The sequence below is a fragment of the Pristiophorus japonicus genome, chromosome 1 (assembly GCF_044704955.1).
Source record: "Pristiophorus japonicus isolate sPriJap1 chromosome 1, sPriJap1.hap1, whole genome shotgun sequence".
NCBI classification, from domain to species: domain Eukaryota; kingdom Metazoa; phylum Chordata; class Chondrichthyes; family Pristiophoridae; genus Pristiophorus; species Pristiophorus japonicus.
Window position 1 is genome coordinate 424,705,015 of NC_091977.1, and position 20,938 is coordinate 424,725,952.

The following is a 20,938-nucleotide window of genomic DNA, read 5'->3' on the forward strand; positions in this document are numbered from 1 at the left end:
GTATATAAACAGTCCTTTGTGCGTGTTGATACACGTCAGTTTTTTCGACAATTCAACCAGCTCCTGTGTCATGTAAGTGGAGGTCAAGTCCAATTTGGTGAACGACTTCCTCCCCGCTAGCGTTACAAACAGGTTGTCAGCCTTGGGTAACAGGTACTGATCCTGTATCGAGACTCGGTTGATCATTACCTTGTAGTCGCAGCAGATCCTGACCATGCCATCACTTTTCAACACCAGGACAATTGGACTGGCCCATTTGCTGAACTCGACTGGTGATATGATTCCTTTCCGTTGAAGTCTGTCCAGTTTGATCTCGACCTTCTCCCTCATCATGTATGGAAGGCCCGAGCCTTGTGATGGACGGGTCTTGCATCTGGGCCTAAGTGGATCTGCAGCTTGGCTCCCGTGAAGTTGCCGATGCCTGGTTCAAACAACGAGGGACACTTGCTCAGCACTTAAGCACACGAAGCATCATCCACTGATGATGAGGCTTTAATATCGTTCCAGTGCCATTTAATTTTCTGAAGCCAACTCCTGCCGAACAGCATTGGGCCTTTGCCTGGAATGATCCACAACAACAAATTATGCACAGCTCCATCGTACAGTACCGTTACTGCCACGCTGCTAATGACTGGTATGAGCTCTTTGGTGTCGGTACGCAGCTTCGCATTGATTGGGCTCAGTTTGGGTCTTTTTGCCTTAGTGTACCACAGCTTTTCGAAAGCCCTCAAGCTCATTATTGACTGACTCGCACCCGTGTCCAATTCCATGGATACTGGAACCCCATTTAATTTAACTTCCAGTATTATCGGAGGACCTTTGGTAAAAGAATGTACCCCATATACTTCTTTGTCCTGTACCTCGAGTTGAGTTGCCTGTGTCGCTTGATTCACGCTGGATCGATCATTCTCAGTCACGTGGTGTGTTGCAGCACGCTTGCTCAATTGCGGACACATTCACTGAAGGTGCCCCATTGTTGCACAGCGTTTACACATGTATTGCTTGAATCGGCATTGATGGGCCCAATGATAGCCCGCGCAACACCAACAAGACGAGATTTGATTCACTCCCGATGGCGGACTTTGAGCAGTTACAGGTCATACAAACACGGACGAGTAGGCCCTGCCATGTGCAGCTCTGCCTAACGATGATATTATTTTATGCACAGTACTTGCCAGTGAGTTTCTATGTTGGGAAGATATCTGTTTCGAGTTTTTGTCTGTGGACATGCACGCCTGGGCGATCGTGATGGCCCTGCTCAAGTCTAAAAATTCAGCAGCCAGCAGCTTTCGAAGGATGACCTCGTGGCCAATGCCAAGCACGAAAAAGTCCTGCAGCAATTCCTCCAATGCAGCTCTGAAGTTGCATGGCCCAGCGAGATGTCTCAGGTCAGCGACAAATTCCGCCACGTCCTGGCCCTCGGAGTGATTGTGTGTATAGAAACAATACCTCGCCATGATGATGCTTTCCTTCGGGTTAAAGTGGTTCCAAACCAGCGTACACAATTCATCTTAAGTCTTATTCATTGGTTGAGTCAGTGAGAGTAGATTCTTGATAAGGCCATAAATTTTTGACCCACAAACGGTGAGGAAAACCACCCTGCGCTTAATTGTGTTATTGGTTCCTTCCAATCCGTTAGGCTACGAAGTACTCATCGAGGTGATCAGTGAAATCCTCCCAGTCTTCTCCTTCCATGAATCTCTCCAAAATTCCAACAGACATGGTTGCTTGAAAGTTCGTATTTTTAATTCGTCACCAATGGTTAAGTATCAAATAACTCCACAAGGCTAAGTACGGTGAGCTAGTTCAGGCATGACCTTACTCCAGTTTATTTATTCTCAAAGTGAGGATTCAACATGGCTGCCAACATTATATACACGATCTGCCAGTGACCATTGGGACTCTGACAGTCACGCCCTCCTGTGGCAGGTAAAACCCAGTTAACATACATAATACCTTCTTCTGTAGGCCGCTCATTTGAAGTCCTCACCTGAGCCCTGTGGAACAGACCTTAGGTGCGACCTCGCCCTCCAGTGAGCTGGCACCTGCTCTGCACTTTCCCCCTGCGCTGGCTGCAGGCCACTCATGCCCAGTGACTAACTACGTGCTGATCCCGCCTCTATACTATCCTCTGAAGTGCACGCATTGCCAGTATCTGAGCTGGTGGCTGCAAGTGTGAGATCAAGTGACAGTGTTTCTTCTTCATCATCACTCTCCTCTCCCTCTTCCCCCCTGCCTGCCCAGGTTGGAATTTTTGGGTATCTGAAAAGAGAAAGGCACAAGGGTAGGATTGTGATGAGGGGATCATGGCGGGGGGCGGGGGATAGGGTAAGCAAGAGATGCATGCTTACAACATCTGCAACTTGTAACTCAGAAGAGCTTGTGCGATGAGGGGGAAATGGAATGTAAGAATGAGTATTAGGTATGGCCATGCTACAGTCACGGCCGCTCCGATAATGGAGAGCACCGTCTCCTCGATCAGGGTACGGATATGCAGGCGCACCTGTCTTCCTCCAGTTAGCTGCTGCTGCCTGCAGTTGTGTACCACCTTGTCCTGCAAGAAAGAGGGAAGTGGGTCAGTGAGTGTGGTTCACTGTGTTTGGGTGATAAGCCCATGGTTGAATAGCTTGCAGTGTGTGCAAGCTGTGAATGTGGGTGTGAGCAGTGGTAACTATGTGAGGGTGAGGTAGATCTTATGAATGTGAGGTATGAATCAAGATTGATAGAAATTGTTGAAAGGTGAGTAATGTGAGTGTAGTGAATTGAACAGTGTGTGAGACTAGTGAGGCAGTTGGTGGAATATGGCATTTGAAGATACATTCACTGATCTTGACCATTCGTGTGAAGTCATTTAACTTCTTTTGGCACTGTATTCATGTCCTTGGGGCAACACTGGTGGCATTTACCTCCACCACTATCTGCTCCATTGCCTTCGCAGTGTTTGTCTGAAGGGCTTCCTGGCCCGCTGCAGATACAGGACCTCTCTCCTTCTTTCCATCTCCTGTACTAAGGCCCTCAATTCTGCATCAGAGAACCTTGGAACCATCTCTCTGGCATGTTGTGCCATTCCTGTGTGCTTCCAAGGTGAAAATCCCTTCTGCAATGACTTCCAGCACCTACTCTCATCAAAATGCATCTCGCCTTTAAGAAGTGCAGTCTAGACTTGCACGAACTTAGCTGAGCGTGTAGTCACTCAACAGCACATTTAGCACTGGGCTTCATGCTGCAGTCATGTAAATTGTCAAGCAGCACGACGTTTGCGTGCTACCTGCATCGGAAGGAACAGGCGTGGGCTGATCGGGATCCCCAAACCCCTTTTCGGATCTTCTCCAATTTCTACGCCACGGTATTAAGCAGCCATATGAGGGTTGTGGGGGATGGCACTGACTGCCAAAGCCATCTCCTTCCATGACCTTGAATCATGTCTTTGTGGGCATCCTGGCCTCTGATCCAAAGCTACGGGTCCTCTTTTGACTGAATTCAGTCAATTGGATCTCCAGAGTTCAGCCAGCCACTTAAATGCTGCAACAACATTAGATTTCACTCCCGCTCTCCCTTGCAAGCAGTCGGTAAAAAGAAGATATAGCACTGGGAGCTGTACAAAGAGGCGAAGTAATGAAACCTCAATGGGGCCACCACGGTGGTGGAGCTCTGGTCCTGATGCACTTCGACCGGTGAAAAAATGTAGGCCACAGTATTTTGTCATGTAAGCGCCATTTGAATGGATGTTTTGCAGCCAGCTTTTAATATTATTTTCTCTTCTTTTTCTAAACAATTTCCCCTAGCAGCTGAATCTCCCAGAGAAATAGAAGAAGCCAGCAACTCAGCACACTGCATCACTCACTCCATCTCAGAAAGCACCAGTAGAGGTACATCGATCTCGGGCGGATTCCTCAGTGTCAGGACGTACCACCAGGTGAATCACAGAGTACATGTGAGGCATGCGGTGGTGGCAGTGGAGGAACAGACTCCTGCTGGTCAGCTCGCCAGCTTCCTCATTTGCCGAGCTCAGGGCTTTGTAACGCATGAAGACCGTGTGTTGTGTATGCATGCCTGTTTACTGTGTTATGCAACACTGAATGTACCCTTACACTGTACACACCTTGCCTGTACACCAGAGGGTGTTGCTGCTGGAGACCTAAGGGTTGCCTGCACACTGCAGGTAACCCAGTATAAAAAGGAACACGCAGCTTGTTGTCCTCACTCAGGAGCTGCAAAGAAAGGACTGCAGGTCTACACAGTTTAAGTATCATACCCTGCCTCGTGGAGTCATTACGTTACATCGTGTATCTGAGAATGATTGCCTTCTGGAGTAATTTGATATTGTGCAGATATCTGCAGAGGAGTCCACCAGTCACATCTGTGTAGCTGAACTCAATCAATATCAGAACTGCAGCGCACCATGGCAACTCCATGGGTATCTGCAACTGAGGCTCCAGTGACAACGTTCCTTTACACAATGGGAGTGTCTCCCATCAATGCTCACAGTGCTGGTATGGAGACCTCGCCCACAAATGGAGAGCAGGTTCCCTTGTCTAGTTTCAACATGTTGGGGGATTGGACAGAGAGATCCATTGCACAGGGCTTCACAAGCATCTGCTCCCATGCATATCAATGGATATGGTGAGGGAGTGCCCAAAAAGAAGTGTGGCTGGAGTAGTATAAATGAGGCTCGCCACTGAAGGTGATGCCATATTCAACCCATTCTCTCCCCCATTCATGTGTCAGAAAGCAGGCAAACCAGCCAGCAGTGAATAGGTGGAACCAGTTGTAGGGCTTGCGTTCGAGGTTGTCTCCAAGTCAGATTGCAGCAAATAGCAAATCACTTTGTGAATCTCAGTTTGTGAAGACAGTTCTGTTCTGTTCTGTTCAGACAGTCCCAGGTAGGTGCTCCTAGGTCTGTAAACATGGCTACATTGTTAATGATGAGTGCAACAGTCTGCCTCTGGTGTAAACGCGCTGCTTCACATCACTTCTTTCACTCTCTTCTGCCTCCAAAAAACAAAAGCAGAAGGGAGCAGGAATTTAAGCAATTTTTGTTCAAGCAACCAAAATGGTCACTTTCTGGATGAGATTTGAATTTCCAGACTTTAACACTCATTATTTAATGGACTGACTATTTGCACAGATCCCACAGAAAAGAATGAGATTTTGTTTTTAACCTAATTTTCATGCGATTTACACAAGTCTGCCAAATCACAACATGCAAAAGCGTCTGACCAGTAGGATCGACTAGAAATTGTTGAGTTGGGATCTAGTAAAATGGATCCTCAACTATTTTCACATCCCCCCTCCCATGATTGTTTTGCACATTGTTGCGCAGACTGGAATTTATTCCCCATAGTCAGCAAGTTTTGGGGTCACAGGGATCGCCTTCTTCCTCTAATATGTGGAGGTGTATAGCCCTAAAAGTTAAAATGCATATATTCAAATAGGGGTTGGAAAGCACGACACTTTCTATGGCTTACTTGGGTAATACCTGAGGCATATATCTGAGGCAGTAATTGTTAAAAATATAGGGTCAGATTTTCCACTTCAGCACTCCTGGTGCACACTGAGAACGTATATCAGGAAATTGCCTGTGACTTTTTCATCCATTAAAATGAAGTGGAATATATTTTGTAGTGTTTTTACTTTGGCAATTGAATTTGGTTGTGTGTAGTGATCACGTTGACATTTTTGCCTCTTGGTATAAACAATGTTCCTGGCATGTGAAAGGTTTAAATCTACTCACTTCTCAAGTACTTATTTTCTGAAAGAATGACTTTTTTACGCAGGTATCAAAATGTATATGTATTTCTGGATGAGTTACACTCTAATGTGTTCTTTTTACAGCAAAGAAAAGGACAAGAATCAGAAATTCATCTTGTACTCACCACTTCTTCATGTTTGCAGTTCCTAACATTTATTCCATTTATCTAATGGTGCAGGGAAAGCAGGAAAGGAAGAAAAAAATATTTGCTGACAAATCTAAATTCACTGCACTTATCTGTGGTCAGCAGTAATTAAGAAAACATTACAGCGTACACACCTGAAGAATGGCATCTCCAATAAACAGCAAGCCAGATAGGTCAGCTTTGCAAATAATACAGGAGAAAAAAAAATCTAATGTCAAGCTACTTCATATTGGCATCTAAAGGCTAAAACAATATAAAATTAATAAGACAAATATGTCATACCTCTTTGTTCTTTTGAGATTTTCGATATAATGACTGGAATATTGTGTTCAGCTCCACCCTGAAGAAAGAGAATTGGAGGAGAATATTACAGATAGAAAATATCAGTGATTTTTTTCAATACATGTGATATGCAAATACACCTGCACGGGTGATTGGTTATAATTACTATTGTACATTTTAATTCAAATCAGTGACATTAAATGTTAATGGCAATTGAATGAGATGAGATGTCAAGGGGCTCATTTCAGTGTTTCTTTTAAGTCATTCATGGGATGTGGGTGTCGCTGACAAGGCCAGCATTTAATGCCCTCCTTAATTGCCCTTGAGAAGGTGGTGGTGAGCCTCCTTCATGAGCCGCTGCAGTCTGTGTGGTGAAGATACTCCCACAGTGCTTTTAGGCAGTGAGTTTCAGGATTCTGATCCAGTGACAATGAAGTGTTCAGAACTGACCCGTCTGTCATTGTTTTTGGGTGCAGATGGAGTGCACGGGATCGCAAAATTAAGTGGCAATCTTTACTGCCACATCGCTGACTAATTTCAGTCCCTGTAACAACTTATGGTCAAGCTTGAAGCAGGTGTTGGAATCTCTTGTCCAGGTGGGAGGACCGTTAAAAATTCAATTACATTATTCTTTGGTGTGCAAACCACAAAATTGTGAACTTCCAAGTTATGTCTTCCATCCATTAAAATCACAGGCTGGGCATGTGCGATGTTGTGATATATGTCCGCAGTATGTTCCAAGGAGCAGCACAGTGGAAATTTGCTCCTTATGTCAATGGTACTATGACATCTGCAGCTACATTGCTGGCACATGCAGGGACCAGTAGCAGTCAGCGGTGCCCTGAAATGTGAAAGCTCCCCCTTTCAGGTGTGCTGCAATGATAACATATGGGGATGGTGCACCTGATGCAGCACCACCTCCATTTCCGCAACCATTACACAAGGGGCGAGCTGCTGTGTTGCTCTGCCATTTGTCTACAGATTCATGCTTGCACGAAGGATTCCCTTTTCACTTCATTCTCTTCTAAATCCCCTGGCCTGACAACTGATCGGTTAAAATGCCTTCTAAGACTTTTCTCAATGTTTAATTTCTTATTGTGACACTTCCCTTTAATTGTCCCCTCCCTTTAAATTTCACTTACATCCAGTTTTCCTCTCCCACCACGACTGACTTCCCTAGACCCATCAATGTTTGCTGTAAATAATTAGTCAAATTAGCTTACACCAGAGAATTGAGTGCTATTTTACTTGATCTTTCAGTCAGGATTAGCACCAGTTCTAAAACACTGGGCCCTGTAGATGATAATTTGGCCCCCATATGTTGAATAGCAGAGCAAATGCTGCTGGCACAAAGCTTTCATTGGAAATGTCAGGCAATGTACATTAACTTCAGAAAGCTCCTCTCTGACAGTGTGTTTGCAGCATGTTAGTAAATACTACAAAAACCTTTCTAAATGGAAAGCTATTATGTATGAATAACAGTCAGAGCCCTTTCTGCTCTGTTGCCAACTCTTTTGATGTTATCTGTTGATGCGGAAGTAGGTAATTTGGTAGTGGGCCAGAATCAGTAGTATATTTTGCCTGCCTAGTAATTTGATAGTCAGTTCAAATCGCCATGGCCTCATACCTCCGCATGCAGGAAACTAACTGAAACCAGTGGTTTCTCGCTGGAAATCCAGGAGCAGTTAAAATCTCACCCCTGGCTTGTTTACAGATGTAAATGCGGTTTCACCACACTTCCAGTGAAATTACAGAGCCCAACAGGAGAAGCTATGAGCAATTTCTGGGCCTTTGAAATACAGCCATCAAAATAATTAGAGTTAATAATTGCACAGCAGCAATGTTTGAACAGAATTCTTGACAACCTTGCCAGATTATTTGTTCAATAATTAACAGCGTCTGCTAATTATTATTAACCTCATAGGTCTTCATTCTCAAAATGGCATGGAACAGCTTAGATAAAACAAACAGGAGCAAACTATCTGAATGTGACATTTGTTTCCATGGGGCCGAACTTGGTCAAGGCCTCCGCCCGCCCAAAGTGCCGCCGATGGCTGCTGAGGTACCAGACGGTATTTTTGGCAAGGTTTTCATCACCGAGGTCCTTCGAAGGTCAGCGGGCGGTAAATCAACGATGCACGCCGCCAAACTGGGCGGCAGGGATGTGAGGTCTCATTCTCGGTGGCAGAGGCGCTTGCTGCCCAAATGCTGCCAAGGATGGATTCAGGCCCACGGAGGGTCGAAGTGGTAAAAATAAAAATCATCACCAACAAAAAAAAACATCTGAGGACCTTCAGGGGACCCCATCCAGGTAAGTACCTGTAAAGAAATAACTTAAAAACATTCCACTTACCTTTTTTACAGGATCTTGACATTCACCATTCAGGACAGACCAGCCCCTCCACGCAACAGTCCACCGCCATCCTGCTGCCGACTCCAGCCGACTCCCGCCCACACCAATCTGGCATCTCGGTGGGCAGGAGTCTATTTATCCACATCGAACGTGGCACTGGGCGGTTCGAGCAGAGGAATGTCGGCGACAGTGGGTAGCAGTGGGTGGCAGTGGGCGGTAAATTCATCAAAATTGGCCCCCATGTGTTTTGAGTTCAAATCGGGAGATTATTTTGGGAAAGGTTTAAACGTCAATAGTAATATTCCTTGAATGTCATCTCTCAAGGAATTAACCTTTGAGATATATATTATTCATATCACAATCTTGGTTTGGTAATGAGGGCTATTACCAAGATGACTTAACAGAGTGAAACCCAGTTCAGAAAAGTGCTGATACCACAGAACTCAAACTATTTATTGTTACAAAAGGGTGGTGCTGAACTTCTACTGATAATGCATCCATCATTAGAACAGAAATGGTAGCTCCCTCAGCAAATTTATCTAACTAAGCCATACAGACTAGGAAGGTTCTAGGTTCGATCCCTGGTTTGTGCTGAATTATCTGATCTCATCTCAGGTGGCAGTATGAGTGCTGCAATTGACCTCAGCAACTCTCGATTAGGAAGGAGGAAATCTGAGAAGTTTGCCACTCCTGCTCACTATCCAACAGACCTTGCTAAATGCGCCCATGCATGGGCTTTGGGTGAGGGACAGAACTGAACTTGACTATGATGCTTTTGCATTTGAATAGCCTGTTGGCACTAACCACCAGGTTCACACATGGTAATAGCCTCTTGGTGAGTTCCTGGAGGGAAAATGGCGCCCATACCTCCACACCCAGGCAAGAAATCAATGCCTTCACGGGAGGATGAGAGAAGAAAGAAAATGGTGGAAAGGAGAAAAAATATGGCTGAAGAAGGATCCATATGTACACATTCTAGTAAGTACAATTGAAATTATTCAAAGAAAGAGAGAACCATTCCGTGCACAGGTAAGAGAAATGTTTTGTCTAAGAGATAATGTGCTGGGATTTATTTGACAAAATTAGAGTTCAGATGTTTCTGTTTCAAGTCTTCATGTTAACATTGACTATTTAAATGGATATTTAGGGGGAGAAATTTGCGGTTACATTTGAGAAGCGGGAAATTTAGTGCAAAAGTTTTCCCCCTCTCAAAAAATTTGGATTAATGTTCCCGGAAGGAAGTGGTGTGCTAAATCAAGCGCTCCACATCTTTCTTGGAACACTAACGGGATGGACGCCTCAGCAGCGCTGCACACTGGGCCATGCAGCGCTGCCATATCCAAGGGGCTCTTCCCTCCCTTAAAGGGCCCACGCTGCAAGCTCTAAAAATTAAAAAGGATCTACCTGGACCACCTAGGGAGCGGGGCAGCTGTGTGATCAGCCTGGTATTTTGGCAGAGTGCATGGCTGAACGATCGCGGCCGGGACCCCACGAAGAAAAAAGAGCAGCAACTAAGGTAATTCTTTGTTTACTTATCTCGGCCACCTCGCCTTTAATTATCGCTTCGGTAGCAGCTGGCCACCCGATCTGTGCCTCCTGCAGCTGCCGATGCTTTCGCCCAGCACTGCTGCAGGGGGTGAAACTCAATTTCGGGGCCGTGGTGCTAACGAGGTGATACATGCAGCGATGACGTCACGATCTCCTGGTGCAGAAGATGGGGGCACAAAGCCATAGGTCCACCGCCGAGGGCAGTAACAGGGCGCAAATGCATTGAATTTCATCCCATAAAAACCCATTAGTCCTTTTTAATGGAAATTGATGGTATTATTTCACAATAATCAATGATTCCTTAGTAACTCTTCAGTAATGATGCTAGAATTATGAATATTCTTGTATCAATATCAGCACAGGTAGTACACTGGTATTTGGCATCCACATTGACAGCTGCTGTTAGCAGCTAGTCGGGAGCAGCAGCGGGAGCGGGCAGACCTGTGAGGGAAGCGGCAGCAGAGGAGCGCTTCAATAAAGCCCGAGGCTCGAGGCCCAGACCGAGCTAATCGGGAGCAGCAGCGGGAGTGGGTGGACCTGTGAGGGAAGCAGCAGCAGCGGGGTCAAAAGTAAAAGAAAGAGATCGAAGTATGACATGACAGCTAAACGGGTAAGTGATTGGCTGGTTGATTGGTGAGTAGTATTTTTTTCTTTATCTTTTTTTTACTTTTTGTTTTTCTTATCAGTAAGAAACCTTCCGCATTGTTGCTAATTAAGTTAATTTAAGGGTTAAACCATGGCAGGAGAGCCCAGGCACGTATTATGTGGGAAATCAGGGATGCTTCCAGTGTCCCTGACTACTCTGTGTGCAGGAAGTGTATCCAGCTGCAGCATCTGATAGACTGCATTGCGACACTGGAGCTGCGTATGGATTCACTCTGGAGCATCCGCGATGCTGAGGATGTCGTGAATAACACTTTTAATGAGTTCGTCACACCGCAGGTAAAGGTTAAACAGGCAGATAGGGAACGGGTGACCATCAGGAAGAGCAGTGGAAGGAAGGTAGTACAGGGGTCCACTGCGGTCATCCCCCTGCAAAACAGATACACCATTTTGGGTACTGTTGGGGGAGATGACTCATCAGGGGAAGGCAGCAGCAGCCAAGTTCATGGCACCATGGGTGGCTCTGCTGCACAGGAGGGCAGGAAAAAAATGTGGCAGAGCTATTGTGGTAGGGGATTCTATTGTAAGGGGAATAAATAGGCGTTTCTGCGGCCGCAATCGAGATTCCAGGATGGTATGTTGCCTCCCTGGTGCAAGGGTCAAGGATGTTTCCCAGCGGCTGCTTGGCATTCTGGAGGGGGAGGGTGAACAGCCAGTTGTCATGGTGCATATAGGTACCAACGATATAGGTAAAAAACAGGATGAGGTCCTACAAGCTGAATTTAGGGAGCTAGGAGTTAAACTAAAATGTAGGACCTCAAAGATAGTAATCTCAGGATTGCTACCAGTGCCACATGCTAGTCAGAGTAGGAATAGCAGGATAGTAAAGATGAATACGTCGATTGAGCAATGGTGCAAGAGGGAAGGATTCAAATTCCTGGGACATTGGAACCAGTTCTGGGGGAGTTGGGACCAGTACAAACCGGATGGTGTTAAATCCAAGGAAGAGGCATATAAATTGGCCAGAATAATCAGCAAACCTGAGGACTGGGAGAAATTTAGAATTCAGCAGAGGAGGACAAAGAGTTTAATTAGGAGGGGGAAAATAGAGTATGAAAGTAAGCTGGAAGGGCACATAAAAACTGACTGCAAAAGCATCTATAGATATGTGAAGAGAAAAAGATTAGTGAAGACAAATGTAAGTCTCTAGCAGTCAGAATCAGATGAATTTATAATGTGGAACAAAGAAATGGCAGACCAATTGAACAAATACTTTAGTTCTGTCTTCACTAAGGAAGACACAAATAACCTTCCGGAAATACTAGGGGACCAAGGGTCTAGCGAGAAGGAGGAGCTGAATAAATCCTTATTAATCAGGAAATTGTGTTAGGGAAATTGATGGGATTGAAGGCCGATAAATCCCCAGAGCCTGATAGTCTGCATCCCAGAGTACTTAAGGAAGTGGCCCGAGAAATAGTGGAAGCATTGGTGGTCATTCTCCAACATTCTATGGACTCTGGAACAGTTCCTATAGATTGGAGGCTAGCTAATGTAACCCTACTTTTTAAAAAGGAGGGAGAGAGAAAACAGGGAATTGTAGACCAGTTAGCCTGACATCGGTAGTGGGGAAGATGTTGGAATCAATTATTGGAAGATGTAATAGCAGCGCATTTGGAAAGCAGTGACAGGATCGGTCCAAGTCAGCATGGATTTATGAAAGGGAAATCATGCTTGACAAATCTTCTAGAATTTTTTTGAGGATGTAACTAGTAGAGCGGACAAGGGAGAACCAGTGAATGTGGTGTATTTTGACTTTCAAAAGGCTTTTGACAAGGTCCCGCACAAGAGATTAGTGCGCAAAATTAAAGCACATGGTATTGGGGGTAATGTATTGACATGGATAGAGGACTGGTTGGCAGCTAGGAAGCAAAGAGTAGGAATAAATGGGTCCTTTTCCGAATGGCAGACAGTGACTAGTGGGGTACCGCAGGGTTCAGTGCTGGGACCCCAGCTATTTACAATATACATTGATGATTTGGACGAAGGAATTGAATGTAATATCTCCAAGTTTGCAGATGACACTAGGCTGGGTGGCAGTGTGAGCTGTGAGGAGGAAGCTAAGAGGTTGCAGGTGACTTGGACAGATTAGGTGAGTGGGCAAATGCATGGCAGATGCAGTATAATGTGGATAAATGTGACGTTATCCATTTTGGGGGCAAAAACACAAAGGCAGAATATTATCTGAATGGCGGAAGACTAGGAAAAGGGGAGGTGCAACGAGACCTGGGTGTCATGGTACATCAGTCATTGAAAGTTGGCATGCAGGTGCAGCAGGCGGTGATGAAGGCAAATGGCATGTTGGCCTTCATAGCGAGAGGATTTGAGTACAGGAGCAGGGAGGTCTTACTGCAGTTGTACAGGGCTTTGGTGAGGCCACACCTTGAATATTGTGCAGTTTTGGTCTTCTAATCTGAGGAAGGACATTCTTGCTATTGAGGGAGTGCAGCGAAAGTTTACCAGACTGATTCTCAGGATGGCAGGACTGACATCTGAATCGACTAGGCTTATATTCACTGGAATTTAGAAGAATGAGAGGGGACCTCATAGAAACATATAAAATTCTGACGGGATTGGACAGGTTAGATGCAGGAAGAATGTTCCTGATGTTGGGGAAGTCCAGAACCAGGGGTCACAGTCTAAGGATAAGGTGTAAGCCATTTAGGACCGAGATGAAGAGAAACTTTTTCACTCAGAGAATTGTGAACCTGTGGAATGTTCTACCACAGAAAGTTGTTGAGGCCAGTTCGTTAGATATATTCAAAAGGGAGTTAGATGTGGCCCTTATGGCTAAAGGGATCAAGGGATATGGAGAGAAAGCAGGAATGGGGTACTGAAGTTGCATGATCAGCCATGAACTCATTGAATGGTGGTGCAGGCTCGAAGGGCCGAACGGCCCACTCCTGCACCTATTTTCTATGTTTCTATAAACAAATCCAAAACTACATAAAGTTCTCACATAAGATTAAAATGTATTCAAAATAATAACAATAATCTCCAGATATGGTTAATGGATTGAAACCAGGAGAGATTCAGTGCTTCTGATTTCTTGAATATGGACCAAATAAGCATATATGTGCTCTCAGAATTCTCACAAGTGAGTACAATGAAATGATATAGTACTGTTATTGGCCCTTAAACAGTATAAGTTATAAATGCAGATAATATAAGTAACTGAATAACAGACTGCAACACATTTAAAGACCACATGGATAAACTTCAACAATTGTACATCCCTGTCTGGTGTAAAAATAAAACGGAGAAGGTGGCTAAACCATGGCTAACAAGGGATATTTGGGATAGTTTTAAATCCATATAAATCAGCCAGAAAATGTAGCAAACCTGAGAACTGGGAGAAATTTAGAATTCAGCAGAGGGGGGAAAAGGTTTTATTTAGGAGGAAGAGTATGAGAGTAAGCTTGCAGGGAACAAAAAAACTGACTGCAAAAGTTTCTATAGATATGTGAAGAGAAAAAGATTAGTGAAGACAATTGTAGGTCCTTTGCAGTCAGAATCAGGTGAATTTATAATGGGAAACAAAGAAATGGCAGACCAATTGAACAAATACTTTAGTTCTGTCTTCACTAAGGAAGACACAAATAACCTTCCGGAAATACTAGGGGACCGAGGGTCTAGCGAGAAGGAGGAACTGAAGGAAATCCTTATTAGTCAGGAATTTTTGTTAGGGAAATTGATGGAATTGAAGGCCGATAAATCCCCAGGGCCTGATAGTCTGTATCCCAGAGTATTTAAGGAAGTGGCCCTAGAAATAGTGGATGCATTTGTGGTCATTTTCCAACATTCTATAGACTCTGGATCAGTTCCTATGGATTGGAGGGTAGCTCATGTAACCCCACTTTTTAAAAATGAAGGGAGAGAGAAACCAGGGAAATATAGACCAGTTAGCCTGACATTGGTAGTGGGTAAAATGTTGTAATCAATTATTAAAGATGTAATAGCAGCACATTTGGAAAGCAGTGAGAGGATCGATCCAAGTCAGCATGGATTTAGGAAAGGGAAATCATGCTTGATAAATCTTCTAGAATAGTCGAGTGGACAAGGGAGAACCAGTGGATGTGGTGTATTTTGACAAGGTCCCACACAAGAGATTAGTGTGCAAAATTAAAGCACATGGTATTGGAGGTAATGTATTGACATGGATAGAGAACTGGTTGGCAGACAGGAAGCAAAGAGTAGGAATAAACGGGTCCTTTTCAGAATGGCAGGCAGTGACAAGTGGGGTACCGCGGGGTTCAGTGCTGGGACCCCAGCTATTTACAATATACATTAAATGATTTAGGTAAAGGAATTGAATATAATATCTCCAAGTTTGTAGATGACACTAAGCTGGGTGGCAGTGTGAGCTGTGAGGAGGAAGCTAAGAGGCTGCAAGGTGACTTGGACAGGTTAGGTGAGTGGACAAATGTATGGCAGATGCAGTATAATGTGGATAAATGTGAGGTTATCCACTTTGGTGGCAAAAACAGAAAGGCAGAATAATATCTGAATGGTGACAGATTAGGAAAAGAGGAGGTGTAATGAGACCTGGGTGTCAAGGTACATCAGTCATTGAAAGTTGGCATGCAGGTACAGCAGGCAGTGAAGAAGGCAAATGGCATGTTGGCCTTCAAAGCTAGGCGATTTGAGTATAGGAGCAGGGAGGTCTTACTGCAGTTGTGCAGGGCCTTGTTGAGGCCACAACTTGAATATTGTGTTCAGTTTTGGTCTCCTAATCTGTGGAAGGACATTCTTGCCATTGAGGGAGTGCAGTGAAGGTTCACCAGACTGATTCCCGGGATGGCAGGACTGACATATGAAAAAAGACTGGATCGATTAGGCTTATATTTACTGGAATTTAGAAGAATGAGAGAGGATCTCATAGAAACACATAAAATTCTGACGGGATTGAACAGGTTAGATGCAGGAAGAATGTTCCCGATGTTGGGGAAGTCCAGAACCAGGGGTCACAGCCTAAGGATAAGGGGTGAGCCATTTAGGACAGAGACGAGGAGAAACTTCTTCACTCAGAGAATTGTGAACCTGTGGAATTCTCTACCACAGAAAGTTGTTGAGACCAGTTCGTTAGATATATTCAAAAGGGAGTTAGATGTGGCCCTTACGGCTAAAGGGATCAAGGGGTATGGAGAGAAAGCAGGAATGGGGTACTAAAGTTGCATGATCAGCCATGATCATATTGAATGTTGGTGCAGGCTCGAAGAGACAAATGACCTACTCCTGCACTATTTTCTATGTTTCTATGTTTTGATGTAACACAAGGGAAAATAAACAATAATGGCTCTCAACATGTTCTGTGAATATTAAGGTTGGCATGTAAGTAGTTTAAAAAGCATTTTGGTTCTCATTTTTATTGTGTAACATATATAAGAATTTCCCTAGCCTACCGCATGTTTTAACGTGATTTTTTAAGTGTTTTTTTGTTCTTAAAATGACGTGCACAAAATTCCCCAAATCTTAAGAATGACGTTTTGAAAATATCGACAAAAAGCGGATCGCCCTAATGCAATATGGAAAAAACCTCACCGCCTAAGTTTGGCCATTCAGCGAACCCATTTTGGGATGGAAAAAAAACACACGAGAAAAGCAGGCGTTGCAGCCTCAGAAACATTAGCACGTAGGAAGACCTGCAAAAAAGGTAAATTAAAGTTTTTATTTTTTTAATTCTTGTGAAGCAATTACTTAGTTAAGGGTCTTGTAAATGTTTTGTGATTTTTGATTTTTTGCAATTTTTTTTGCGTTTTCTCCCCTCCCACGGTCTGTATTTTTGACATTGATAGGCCTCAGGCTAAAGTTGGCGAGATCACGGTTTTTAACACCAATCGTCGTGCAACGCTGTTTTATAAGGACAGGTTTATTTTGTGGCCAAGTTTACTCCCTGAAAAAAGACAACATTTTTATTCTTATTTATTCACTAAAATGTCATTATTAATCAAATAACAACAGGCTGGGAAATTTCTAGCTCATACTGTCAAACCTGAAGCAGGCCTTTTTTTCTCTTCTTTTTATCAAACATGCTAACTGTTGGGGTGTTGCACTATCAATTCTGCCAGTGCCACTATTCTCCATACTGTTCCAGTGTAATGTACAGGCACAATAGAGAGCCTGCTGTGCTTTGTCTCTGCAAAAGGTCTTTGAAACAGCGGCAAGCTGCAGCAGGATAAGACAATGCAGCTAAAATCAAAAATAGCGATTGGCCCTGGCAACATCAGCTCCCTCTTTTCACTTTTTTAGGGGAGGTTGTTTTCTATTTTCTTTTTATTTCTTCTCGGTAGGGTATAATTTTTCACATTTGTTCTCTGTTCATACAGACGATTAGTGATTCTATTGTTTGCAAATCCCTGAAACAATAGACTGCTCATTTACCAATAAGTAAAGCTTTCCTAATTTAACTACGATAACTGTTAGTTAAGTTTTAAGATTTATATAAAAAATATTTTCAGACCTTAGATGAACTGTTGAAAATAAATATTTCCCTCCACTTCCCCATTTTATACTGGCACTGACCTTTTTATCAACATTGAAAACTGGAAGAAAATATACACGATTGTCTAAAAATGAATCGGGCTTAAATTTACCCTGGACAGTAGGACAAAACAGGTGATACTGTTTTACACTCAGCACAATTATCTTGTCCAATAATTTCAAAAATGTGCTGCCGATTTCGCTATCACCTGTTTTGTCCTACCACTCAAGATAATTCCCACCCCCCAGTTGTCTTTATTGGAAATAGAACATAAGAACATAAGAACCAGGAGCAGGAGTATACCATTCGGCCCCTCGAGTCTGCTTCGCCATTCTATAAGATCACGGCTGATCTTTTACCTCAACTCCACCTTCCCGCACAATCCCCATATCCCTTGGTTCCCTCAGCATCCAAAAATCTATCGATCTCTGTCTTGAATATGCTCAGCGACTGAGCTGCCACAGCCTTCTGGGGTAGAGAATTCCAAAGATTCACCACCATCTGAGTGAAGAAATCTCACTTCATCTCAGTTCTAAATGGACAGTCACTTATCCCAGCCAGGGGAAGCATCCTCCCAGCATCGACCCTGTCAAGAAAAATAAGTTTTACTGTGCTTACACCTCCCCTGCACTTTTCCTATCATAGAAACATAGAAACATAGAAAATAGGTGCAGGAGTAGGCCATTTGGCCCTTCGAGCCTGCACCACCATTCAATAAGATCATGGCTGATCATTCACCTCAGTACCCCTTTCCTGCTTTCTCTCCATACCCCTTGATCCCTTTAGCCATAAGGGCCATATCTAACTCCCTCTTGAATACATCCAATGAACTGGCATCAACAATTCTCTGCGGTCGGGAATTCCACAGGTTAACAACTCTCTGAGTGAAGAAGTTTCTCCTCATCTCAGTCCTAAATGGCTTACCCCTTATCCTTAGATTATGTCCCCTGGTTCTGGACTTCCCCAACATCGGGAACATTCTTCCTGATTCTAACCTGTCCAGTCCCGTCAGAATTTTATATGTTTCTATGAGATCCCCTCTCATCCTTCTGTGAATACAGGCCCATACGATCCAGTCTCTCCTCATATGTCAGTCCTGCCATCCCGGGAATCAGTCTGGTGAACCTTCACTGCACTCCCTCAATAGCAAGAACGTCCTTCCTCAGATTAGGAGACCAAAACTGAACACAATATTCCAAGTGAGGCCTCACTAAGGCCCTGTACAACTGCAGTAAGATCTCCCTGCTCCCTTCTCAAATCCCCAGCGAACATCCCCATTTCTGACCTTATGATGGAGGGAAGGTCATTGATGAAGTAGCTGAAGATGATTGGGCCTAGGGACACTTCCCTGAGGAACTCCTGCAGCGATGTCCTGGGGCTGAGATGATTGTCCTCCAACAACTACAACCATCTTCCTTTGTGCTAGGTATGAATCCAGCCAGTGGAGAGTCTTTCCCCCAATTCCATTTGACAATGCTATCAAGCAGCACTTACTCAACAATAACCTGCTCAGCGATGCTCAGTTTGGGTTCTGCCAGGACCACTTGGCTCCAGACCTCATTACAGCCTTGGTTCAAACATGGACAAAAGAGCTGAATTCCAGAGAAGGGGTGAGAGTGACTGCCCTCAACATCAAGGCAGCATTTGACTGAGTGTGGCATCAAGGAGCACTAGTAAAATTGAAGTCCATGGTCGATGCTGCGTGGTCCATCCAGTTTTAATCTTATTATTGTTTCTTGTAGAGGTTTGTTAGAACTGAGTATCCATTTCAGCAGGCAGTTAAGAGTCAACCACATTGCTGTGGGGCTGAAGTCACATGTAGACCAGACTATTTCAATGCCCTTGTGTTGCTCGCCATAGGGGTGCATGTGCCTCATCACTATTCGATGTTCCCCAGTTCTTTTACTGATATCATGCTAAATTGTGTAAGCTACAGACTGCAAATGGTGTACAAGATCATTGGTCTGTAATTTGCGATCAACAGTAAAGCAAAGGTGTTCGCCGCTGGACCCGAAGTAAGCGGCACACAAAGATCTTGCAATTCTGTGGTGAGAAGTTAGGCTTTTCTGAAATGCAGTTTGAAATCAACGTAGTAAAGTGAGAATCCCATAGTGCCAGCTGCTGTGACGTCAGCAAGCTGTCTAATTGTAGAATTCTCACAGACAGGGATCCAGGAAATAGAAAGCATAATAATTAATCACTTTTCAAAAAATTGACAGAGAGCAAAATAAAGATTGGGACATACACATTGGGTTAAGGTAGAAGCTTGGGCTAGAAATTGATTCCGATAGGAACTTCCGGTTTGGAGCTCCAAAAGGGAAGTGGAGCGCTAAATCAAGCGTGCTAAAGGGAGTAAGAGGGATGGTATCTGCAGACCACTGCCGATTTTACAGGCTCCTTCCCTCCCTTAAAGGGAAGGGCCAACGCTGCGTTCAATGAAGCCTAAGGCTGTGGATGTTGGGCGATGTCACCTGTGACACGCGCATAGCGGCCCCAAGCTCTCCAAGAGAGTGCAGGGCTTAGCAATCGCGGGTTCCAAAGAAATCAAAATGCAGCACATTGGGGGCATAAATAAAACATGGCGTACCAGACCACCACAGCATTTAATTATCGCTCACCAAGCGGCCAGCCGAGGTGACAATGCCTCCTGTAGCTGCAGTTGTTGACGCCCGACGATGCTGCAAGGGGCAGAAGCAAATTTTATATCTGGGGCGATAACGGGACGCTGCGCACGGGATGCCGTGTGCCAAATCCTGAAATTGTGGTCAGTTTCAATGGTGAAATGATGTCAACCGCTGTCAGTTCACTGTAATCAGGACTGCAAGTTCCAGGCCGTTATTTTTAAAGCTACTTTTCTGATCCAGAAATAGCCACTAGACACTACAGTATAAAATTGGTGAATAACAGCTGGTTTTATCTGATCTTGACAGAAGATGAAGGCTAATTGAATCATGTGGAATTCCCTACATCTATTTCAGGCTGCATTAAACATCAGAAGTGGCTGCAGTTCCCTTAAGGTCTTAAAAATCTCCATTGTCCTGAATTTGTGCCAATGTACCCATTCTGCTCGGAATTATCATGAGAATGCAAAAACTACTTTGCTGAACGTAGGTACAAGAGTTATACATTTGAAAAACTATGCACCTAGGACATTTGGGTAGATTTTAACTCATGGGTGGCTGACTAGCCGGGGACAAAGAGGCTGGAGCCATATTGAGAATTGGGCCTTTTGAAGTGGAACTAGTAAGTAACATTTAGCATTGTTATTGCCAAATTAAGTTTTTCTAAGGGTTAAGTCCTGGCAGGAGAGCTCGGACACGTGTTATGCTCCTCCTGTACTATGTGGGAAGTCAGGGACGCTTCCGGTGTCCCTGACGACTACGTGTGCGGGAAATGCATCCGCCTCCAGCTCCTGACGGACCGCATTGCGGCCCTGGAGCTGCGGGTGGATGAACTCTGGAGCATCCATGATGCTGAGGATGACAGGAATAGCACGTTTAACAAGTTGGTCACACCACAGGTAAAGGGTACACAGCCAGATAGGGAATGGATGACCAACAGGAAGAGCAGTGCAAGGAAGGTAGTGCAGGGGTCCCCTGCGGTCATCCCCCTGCAAAACAGATACACCGCTTTGGGTACTGTTGAGGGGGATGACTCATCAGGGGAGGGCAGCAGCAGCCAAGTTCATGGCACCGTGGGTGGCTCTGCTGCACAAGA

The 20,938-nt window shown here is 44.4% G+C and overlaps 1 protein-coding gene across 1 annotated transcript in view; it reads right to left on the reverse strand.

Annotated features, from left to right (window-relative positions):
• The window catches only part of sntg1 (syntrophin, gamma 1), a 225,346-nt gene that overhangs the window by 175,530 nt on the left and 28,878 nt on the right, over positions 1-20,938 (reverse strand). Inside the window, exons 4-6 of the mRNA XM_070885809.1 lie at positions 6,180-6,237; positions 6,032-6,075; positions 5,877-5,918 (exon numbers count right to left, since the gene is read on the reverse strand). Of these exons, the coding sequence (XP_070741910.1) occupies positions 5,877-5,918; positions 6,032-6,075; positions 6,180-6,237 (144 nt within the window). The remainder of the gene's footprint in view (positions 1-5,876; positions 5,919-6,031; positions 6,076-6,179; positions 6,238-20,938) is intronic.